The 10267-nt window shown below is 34.2% G+C and overlaps 1 protein-coding gene across 1 annotated transcript; it reads right to left on the minus strand.

The window, feature by feature from the left end:
- Positions 1–1961: 1961 nt before the first annotated feature.
- On the minus strand, positions 1962–9906 carry LOC143449327 (dual specificity mitogen-activated protein kinase kinase 1-like). The gene is made up of 2 exons (XM_076949478.1): positions 8937–9906; positions 1962–2695 (listed from the first exon to the last, which is right to left on the minus strand). Exons 1-2 carry the CDS (start codon positions 9852–9854, stop codon positions 2492–2494), a joined length of 1122 nt encoding a protein of 373 aa, XP_076805593.1. The 5' UTR covers positions 9855–9906; the 3' UTR covers positions 1962–2491.
- Positions 9907–10267: the final 361 nt, after the last annotated feature.

The raw sequence follows: 10267 nt of genomic DNA on the forward strand, positions 1-10267 counted from the left end.
TGACTTCTCCAGAAAAACAATTTTCGTAAAAGACGGTTTCCAGCATGATATTATCTAAAAAATAACTAATTTGGCAGAAGTCTCGCATTTATGCAATGTTTGTGGTTGAATAAATTTCAAATGTCTCCCTAAGAAAAAAGCCATGTATTTTTCCAATTCATATTGCATTTATTATGTGCTACACTTTTGTATTTTCCTGTAATATGAACAGTGGTTTCTAACTTTTTTATCAGTTTCTTTGAATTATCTATTACAAATATGACAATTTATCGCTTCTTTAAAGTTTCCTTCTTCATCATCAGTTAAATTCATGGGTTGATTGAAATACTCTTCTTCTATTTTTTGACAATATTTAACCTCTACCAACATAGCTTCCAAAAATTTATAAACAGACGTGTCACCTATATGTAATTCAATTGGTTTACTAAATTTATCATCATAACAACAAACTAACTTATAAGCATATTCATAATCGATATGTTTTTGATATTTTTTTTGTAAGAATTTTTATCATTTGCGTTACTCTCCGGGCGCGTTTCATGACAGTAGTCAATCTTTTGAGTTATTGCTTCAAAGTTATCATATATAGCAAATGGAACTTGAAATTGTTTGTGAAAGTTTTGAAATTTAACAAAACTACGTCTTAGGTATTTGTATAGCTTGCTTTCCCTCAATAGCAATGCAATGTTGTGTATGTACTCAACGAATATCCTCAGTACTAAAACATTGAAGACAGTATCTACAGAAGTCTTGTTTGTGTTTTTGTTTACTTTGATTAAACATGAATCTATTAAAATCTTAAATCCAAACACTATGTTGTTTTATCCATAATAAATCAAGAGTTGTGTTAACTACTTTTTTGAAATATATAATGCAGGGCTACTCAACTATTTTTAGTAAAGGTCCAGTTACAAAAGTTCAAAATTTGTTTCAAATTCTTCCTTGAACAAACGATTTTCATTGTCAAACTTCCTTCTCTTGAAAGATGCCATATTATCTGTATTTACCGATTCTAGTTAATCGAAAGTGACTAAATCAAGATGATAATGTTCACCAATGAAATTTGTATCAAAAAAGAACGATAATGTCAGAATATGTGTTGACTTCACGCACTTAAACAAAAGTATTCGCCGCGAACGACACTGCCTACGAAACTGGCTGGAGCAAAAGACTTCTATAAGCTTGACGCGAATTCAGGGATTTAGCAGACTCCAAAATACTGACAACATTTATCACGCGTGCGGTGCACCTGCTATTCGGATTAAGTCTGACATCAGGTTTCAACTACTGTATGTAATGCAGTATGCCGTTATGTTCTCGTCCAAGTTCACTTCTGAACTGGCTATCTAATTAGTTAAACAGTGTTATTAATCGCTATATTTTCTGAATGGTCATATTTCTGAAATGAGCACTGATTGGCTTTAAAAATACAACTTGACCACAGTAACAATCCCCACCCTAATCAACGTCCTGCGGGGTTGACCAGGGGTCCACGAACCCCTAAGGCGTGCGTAAAGATGCTTTAAGGGGTTCGTAAAACGACGATATAACGATTATCAATTATAACGAAAATGCATTCATTTTTATCTGTCCATAAAGTCATTCAACTTGATCAGAGAGCTGCTGTAGTCAGACATACACCTCAACTAGTTTGGGCAATTGCAAAACCGCCATGGTGATGTAACAATACATAACGGCTACACTAGTAATGGTAAACGGGCAGAGAGCGTATTGCTTGCTGCTCGCTCTATTGCTTATACAGGTATTAAACAGAAAAAGGGGTTATAGAATAATAAATCACGCCTATATTCCAACTACGGAATAATCCCACCACACAAAAGATAAATAAGCAAAGGATCATCAAAAGTAATTATGGGTCCTTATTACGTGATTTTGTTTTAATTTCAGCATTAGGATTAAGGTTAAGCGACCCTGGAATAAACTGTGAGAAAATAAAATCATTTTCACAATTAATTTTTTATTTATATGCACTTTGCCATTAAATAATAATAAAACAAGTGAACTTTTTGTGACCTTCATACCGTACTTAAGGTCAGCCCAACATTACAAGGTTTAACGTTACAAACAGCACTTGGGTAATTAACACAACAAAATATGCAAATACTTTGCTAGTAAAGAAAAGGCAAAACATCATTGTATTTGCAAAAAAATGGTTAGATTGACAAAAACAACTAATTGACAAAAGACAATTTACTACATTAAGATAACTTAATACTCTATCAAGGTTTACACGTCCACCTTCTGGCTTACTGCACTGAATCTGAAAATACAACCAACCAACTGTTCCATTCTTCCTAGCAAATTTTCAACTCTTAGATCGAACAATGCAATTTCAGACCGGCTAAACAGTAGTCACATTGCAATAAAGATGTTTCTTATATACACAATCACCAATTTTGTATTCTTGTTCGTGTTATGCTGTAACTTCACCACAATACATATATGTACATATACTTTGAAGTTTACTTGATCAATCATATTTTGGCATTGGAAGTTCCATTGTTTTACATATCCAATCCGAAAATTCCTTTTGAGTAACCTTGATGTCCTTTACAAAATTGCTTTCCATTAAAGTGCACAGATCAGCACGATCCTTCGGGTCTTTTCTTAAGCAACTTCCAACAAACTCACAGAAATCAGGTGAAAATATTTCAGCAGGCAACTTTGGTGGTGGCTGAAATAAAGTTATAAGCCATTAATAGTCAATACTTATACTTGCTTTTATGGGCGCTACTGGGGATCCAACCTTCTTCAAACTGGCTGCCCCTGACAATGTAGCCAAGTTTAAATGTAGCTACAGTATTCCTATATTATACTGAATAAATATGCAAACAAAAATCTGCTGCTGCTGGCCTTTTTGGACACTATAATTCATGAAATAATTATACCATTAAGATAAGCTAACTGTGTGGAGTTTCGACCTCTGAATCGAACATGTTTTATCAGACTGTAAATTTTGGACCAATCATAAGTCCTAGGCAACTTAAGGATTGCTGCATGATAATATACGTTGTACATGTGCCCAATGAAAAAAATTTAATATAGCCTAAAGGAAAGATTCAACATCAGATAACACCATGTTGCATCAACAATTAAAATTTCTGTGCCAAAAATGGCATATTTCATTTTATAATCGCATTACCATACTTTATAATCACATATTTATGCCAATTGAGGTCAGTGCAATCAAAAGAAAAGCTTTGAATGTGATTTATAACGTTAGGAAAACAACCATACATTGTTCACCAGGTTTGTTTCATTCTGTGTCAACATGTTGTCTGATATAAGATCAAATTAGCTATAGCCAAACCAGGTATTCAACCATATTGCAACTCAGCACTTTTCTGCATGTCGTTATACTAAAACTAAAGTGCCTCATCTACACTTAAAAAATCATCAGCACAAAACTATTGCGTACCCACAAACGTTTCATTTGTGAGTTTGGATTATTCAAAAGTCCTGTATTTTCTGGAATATTGAAATCTTATGTCCACTTCCGTCAAAAATAATTAGTTAGCTGAAGAGTCTTAATTCCTGGCAGTAAGGTCGAGCTAAATTTTTTTATTTAATTTTGAAGCTAAACAGCCCAATGTCCAATAATAATTAATAGACTGCAAGTCAATATGCTTTAAAGAAAACATTTCTTGAAATACAGTAGTTTTCAGGAGATTAAGAAATAGCAGTTCGTAAGTCCTCAGGGTCTTGTTAAATTGTGTATAGTTTATAAGTTGTTCTTAATTCAAAGAAAAAAAATATGCCCAGTTGAGGAGTCAGCTGGGGGGAGAAGGGAGATATAAACGGAAATTCTGGTTTAAATATAAATCTACATTTTGGTAGCATTTCATTGCATGTCACATATAAAACTGCACTGCTTACTTGTACCAAGAAGGCTGTATTATAGCGTTTTTAAGTAGTTTTGCACAATTAGGTTAAGTGTCCGTGGTACAATGGAACAGGATTAACACTTTATAGTTTTAAATTGCAATTCACTTCTTGTAACATTGAAACACTTGTAATTATCCCGCCAATGGCAAAAAACGATATAACATCATAACGTTACAATCCAACATAACAGTATGATTAGTGTCGTAAGCCAAAAGATGAACGTATGAACCTTGATAGAATATTAATTATCTTTATGTGACAAATTGTCAATGAAATGCTGTAAGAAATGTTTTTCAATGTAAGAATGGAACCATAATAATCGATCTCCTTTTTAAGGGTTATCTTTTTTGGCACAAGCAACGCTGTGAACGCAAAAAATGGGCACAAATGGTAGGATTGAAACCAATTTTATGTTTTTGGACTGCCGTAAGACTAAAATTTTATGTAGTGAATAAAAAATGGCTGCTTTGAGACTAATTTTACGCAAATTTTTGCGTTTCAACAAAAACACTGAGCGCAACACGTTAGAACCATGTCACAGCAGTCCACAATAACCGCTTTGTTTTTTAAGCTGGCAACAATTGGATGAGTTATCATCATGGTGTCGTAATTCGCTTTACGTTGCAGTTATTTTTATGACTTAACCGATATATGTTTGAAAGCAGTGCTGCACATAACTCGAAATTTAATTATGTAGATTACATGCCATATGGTCCTAACTAATTACACAATGTTTCCTGCATGGCACTGCGCATGTTGTTTTATGGTAATACTGTGGTATCATTGTTGTTTATTGTCAAAGAAGGTTTATATCACAAGTAATTGCTTAATATTGAGTTTCAGTTTCGCAAAAATCGCGTTTCTTTTTGATGGCAGTCACCAGAGCTTACCCAGGAAAAAAATTGTCTTTTTGTCTTATTTTATGTTTAAGACAAGTTGAAATGTAAATAAAGGGTATATATTTATTATAGTCATTATTAATCAAACTTATTTTCAGACAAACGTTTTTCCAAACTTAAATTTATCAGCATAGTGTGTGAATGTGACCTACTTTTGTACGAGACATGAAAGCAATATTCCTCGCTGGCTTCATGTAGTGTGATATCACTTTAACAGTTTATCAATGCCATACTTTTAATACTTTCCATACTTAATTTATGGTTATAACAATAGTAATCAAAGTATGGTTATTATGTCGCATTACAAGTTACGCTGTTTTCTGTTATTGCGCAGTTTCGGAAAACTGCAATGTAGGCCAAGAGCCGACACAAGATATCGCACCCATTTTAATAGCTTTTACACAGTAAATGTCTATAGATAATAAGCTAGCTATTGGTATTTTGTCTAGCTATATACTAAAAAAGTAAGTTGCGTAGTACAGTACTTCCTCGATTATCCGGTCAAGTTGGGTCAATATTTTCAAAAATCTGACCGGATAAGCAAAAAAAACGGATAATTGAATTTGTATTTTTACATCATAGAAATAGAAACAGAGAGAACAAATACAGTAATGTACAGAAAAAAATGTCATAACTCAGCACTTTTATGGTAAAAAACTGATCGAAATGTAGCAGTTTACAAAAAATTTACGCTTAATTTTCATTTGCAACAGCAAATCTACTAAAAAATGAATCAATCTTGGATTGTTTGCGGGAAGATTCACGTTTTTCGGCAGCTAACTCACGAAGTTGTACTAACGTGGAAGTGTTTGAAACTGTTGCTTCTGGCTGAAAACGTAGCCACGTCAGACACTGATCAAACATTCGCATTGCTTCTGCATGAGAAACAGGGCATTGTGCTCTTTTTGTTGCGTCTTCTGTATTAATGATCTGACTCCGTGGTTGCGTGCGGTCAGAATTCTCTAACCTAACGTTTTACTAGCCGAAAGCTCTTACGATATTACAGATACAGTTTATCAGAAACGGTCCTTTATTGTAGGAACTGTACAGGTTCCGAATATGACACAATCACAAACTTAACATTCACCATTTAAAACAAGTCTAACGAATTACAATTAACACGACTAACGTAATACGTTCGTACGATTCTGTATCTCTGTCTGAGCGGTTACTCGCGCAGAAGTTTTAGCTTATAACAGCGTGGAGCGGTGTGAACGGAAATATCTGGCGTAAAATACACGAACATTGCAGAATGTGCGAACGATAAAATCGACAAGTTTGGGCACACCAATTATTGCTTGTGATGACATAATTGAAATGATTGTGTGATAGATTTTTCTTTTAGGTGGTATACAGGTCATTGATCAGTGTTGATCTAGTTTTGAACAATGAGCTACAAGTACAGTAAGATTTTTAATGAGAGTGGGCCTTAGTATTATAGCAGGACGGAGCTGCTCATAACTTTGCGGTTCATTTTACTACCGGTTCACAATGTGTTCACTGCAGTGGCTACAAGGAGAAAAGAACCAAGTAGAAAATTATTTTCTGATTTTTTCCTACCAGTTCAGTGAACACTGAACAGGTTGTCACCTCCCAAAGTCATTGATCACTCGGCCGGATAATCGAATGCCGGTTAAACGAGGGACGGATAATCGAGGAAGTACTGTACCATAATTTGTACAAATGTTCATAATTACATAAGCTGTAACTCTTCTGTAACTACATCTACATTAACGTAATTTTTATAATTATTGTCAATTACGTGCAACAATGTTTGAAAGTTAAAATATTAAATTGCTGAACGATGGCAGCTACAATGTTAGAAATACCTAACATTAACAAAACATAATGAAAAGCAATTAAAGACAGGGTTGCCATCGGTCTCAACTCAAAAATAAGGACGACTAGGAAACGAAAGACAAATACCACCTTAAACAGTGCACAACAGGAGAAAGCAACCAATGTTCTTAAAAAAAGAAAACAAGACACTATCTGCAATTTTGGTATCTCTTTGGTACAAAATGGTATACAAAGGTGTCAAAATACCCAAAATACGAACCTCTGCCTTAAAAGTAAGGACAAAAATAAGGACATTTCTTAGAAAAAAAGGACAAACATTTCTAAGACACGGACCTTTAAAATAAAGACGGTATGGCAACCCTGATTATAGAGCTGCAGTTAGACACATGTTTTACAACACAAATTTGCCAAGTATGAATAGTGACTGGAGTTCAAAAATGCGTCAAAGTGAAATATTCTTTAATTGCTAAAAAGAGTGGAAACGCGAGCGGCAAAATGAGTGTGCTCTTTTCTTTATAGAACAACAGCACAAGCAAAAATAATTTTTTATTGGTGAGCGAGAGCATAACCAACACTCTTTTTAAAAGAAAAATAAATTGCCCAGCTCTGTAGAAAAGCACCTACGATGCGATAACAAGACCACGATAACTTTTTTAAATGATTGACATGCTACCATAAATTGATGTTTAACCCTATACACGAATTCCTAATTTTTACTATATCTCTTAGAAAAGCAATTAGGTTATCAATATTTTGTGATATTGCAGTAAAATACCTCAACTGGCTTCTGAACATGTTAAACTGCATAATTTATACGAGTCGAGTTGACGCGACCAGACAGACGTGTAACGGCTTAAATATATCGTTTCGTCGTCAAAGTCCCGAAACAAATCCTATCTAACATTAAGTAAAAACATCAGTTTATCGCAAGAAGTTTTTGTGTTAGTTGCTGGTTTCATTCAGTTAGTTGCATATTTTCTATTGCATGAGGAACAATTTCAATATTTTAAAATAAAAATATTTGCAGGTTATGTGTTTCATTACGCAATAACTCAGTTCTGTCAAATTCGTAGCTGGTTTTCTTTCAATGAAAAAAACAGGCAAAATAATTGCAATGCTCATTAAGTGGTCATAAACATCGTTATCATCATCTGTCATGTCATGTAACATCTGGTTTTGTTTCGTTTGTTTTAAGTTGCAACTTGATACCGTGATAACTTAATATCATTGTAAGTCTTTATGCTGCAAAGTGTGGTCGACCTAGTCGGATGGATTTCCACACGTATATACTACAACTACAAGGGATTACGTCTTCCATTACAGTTAATGGTATGCAATGCATTGTTTTTATCTTTAGCATGACAATGCAACGCTAAGTAGCAACATAAGCAGCAGCAATGATTAATGCAGAAAAAATGTAACTGCGTTCGCATCAAGGCAATGTTTATAATATTAAAGAGACCGTTTTAGAACAATGGTGAAAAACCTATTACGTGAAACATTTATTTGTAAATAAATCACAGCGTTTTATCCTAATTTTTTTGTCAAATGGTGTAGCTGCAACAACTTTCATCAGTATTTCAAAAAACCAAACCTAAACATTAATAGGCTAGGAGTGCTACAATGAACATATTGCAAGTTAAATGTAGGTCAAACAGGCATTCCAATTTCGTCTACGATCAGTGATTTTTAACAACAAGTCAAACAGACATTAACGATTAATTTGCAAGTGAATTTCATTGGTTTTGTTGTTTTAACCATAATGACATTGGGTAATATTTATCACACATGTGGTATTTTGGGCATTGATACATAAAGTGCTTTGACCAAACTTCAGCTCTGGCGTACAAGACTACAAGCCCTTACCTATTTTTAGGCCTGAAATTTGTATGGTTTTGTTAGAGATTAGAGTGTAGTTTTGTAAAGTACACAGTTCATGGTAATCCTTTTTTCTAGAGCAGACCATTTAAACACATATATCGGATAGCCTAATCGTATAAAACGTCTGACAAAATGGATATGTGAATAACTGATTTCATCTGGATATAAACTTTGCATTTGCAGGTATATATCGATGCTTAAATTGGATACTGATTCAAACTTAACATACATACTGTAGATTTTCAAAAAATAACTACAATTTTTGCTTTTTTGAGGATTTATGTGAAAAAAATTTATGTTTAGCATACAAGCATCCTTTTTGGTAGCTATTTACATTCTAAAAAGAAGCTTTTATGTCAATATATGTTTCAAAAGACAGAGTCCAACGCTACAAGCATTTATTTTTTGCAGAAAGGTACAATTTGTATTGTTTTCTTTAAAAACTCTTACCTCATTCACAATGTAATCCAATAGTTCAAATATGGCCATTGGTCTTGGCCCACTATCAAAATGCAAACTCGGGGGTCTGTCTTTTGATTGATCCATACAAGTTTTGTCTGTCAACCCAAAAATAACTTCCATTTGCTTTGAAGAGAGGGGTGGAATAGGGTACCGTCCAATTGCCATTTCTATCAAAGAAAGTCCAAGTGACCATATGTCTGAAAGAACTGTGTATTTTGAGCCTTGCAAGCGTTCTGGGGCCATGTAGGACCGAGTTCCAACAAATGAATTTGCCATTGAGTCAATAAGCTGGCCACTCACTCCAAAATCACATAATTTAATTTCACCTCGTGAGTTCACAAGTATGTTTGACGGTTTTACATCGCGGTGTATGATTTTATGTGTTTCTCGCAAGTATTGCAACCCCAATATGACAGACCTGCTAACAATACCTAACATCTTCTCTGGAATCCTATGAGCTTTTTTCATCACTTGATCTAGTGACCCTGCATCCATGCTTTCCATGCAAATACTTATCTCCCCATCATTTGAAAAAGCTCCATAAAACCCAACTATATATGGGCTACTGCAATCGTGCAACACTTTAAGTTCACGCATTATTTGGTTTTGAATAACAGGCTTAACTTCTAAATGTATCAATTTTCTTGCCATTTCAAATCCGGAAGCATTATGCTTCACAAGATGAACAACACCGCCATTACCAGCACCCAATTCACCAGTTTTAGTGAAATCACCCTTTTGAGCATTGTCCATTAACCCAACCTTTTGCTTTTGCTTTATAAAATCATCTAATCTTTTTCTCTGAGTATCATCTATCTGTAGTTCTTCCATTTTCTTTCCGACATCACTAACCACTTCTTGTCCTTTACCAGGCAGATTTAAAGGTCCAGGTTTCTTTTTTGGCATTGCAAATATGCTTATATGTGGTACATGTAGATACTGCAAAAACAGTTACAACCAAGGTTGTTATATCCATCATTATATAATTAAACTACAATTAACACTCAAAAAAACAGAACTCTGCCTGACCCAGGTTACTCTTTTCTGTTCTATAAACTTAAAGCATAATATAGTGCCCTTAGATCTTCACACGTTTTTTATTGTTCCTAAGACATCAACAAACCATGAACGCGAGAGATTAAAAATGCTATTCAAGTTAAACATGTCTTTCGTTCCCGATATTGGGACAAAGCCATGCACTACTGCCACCTCGATGGTTTACAAATGTGATTGTATGGCCAACAATATGAACATATGTACGTTAATTTATTCTTAAAGTCCAGTAAAGTTTAAGGCAAAAAATATTGTAAAGCTATTTA

The sequence above is a fragment of the Clavelina lepadiformis genome, chromosome 3 (assembly GCF_947623445.1).
Source record: "Clavelina lepadiformis chromosome 3, kaClaLepa1.1, whole genome shotgun sequence".
NCBI lineage: Eukaryota > Metazoa > Chordata > Ascidiacea > Aplousobranchia > Clavelinidae > Clavelina > Clavelina lepadiformis.

Excerpts from the sequence above, each read along its gene's own strand:
- LOC143449327 (XM_076949478.1), bottom strand. The coding sequence starts at position 9,854 with ATGCCAAAAAAGAAACCTGGACCTTTAAATCTGCCTGGTAAAGGACAA. Across the intron at positions 2,696-8,936 it reads TGGATTACATTGTGAATGAG|CCACCACCAAAGTTGCCTGC; the intron begins GTAAGAGTTTTT and ends ACTTTATTTCAG.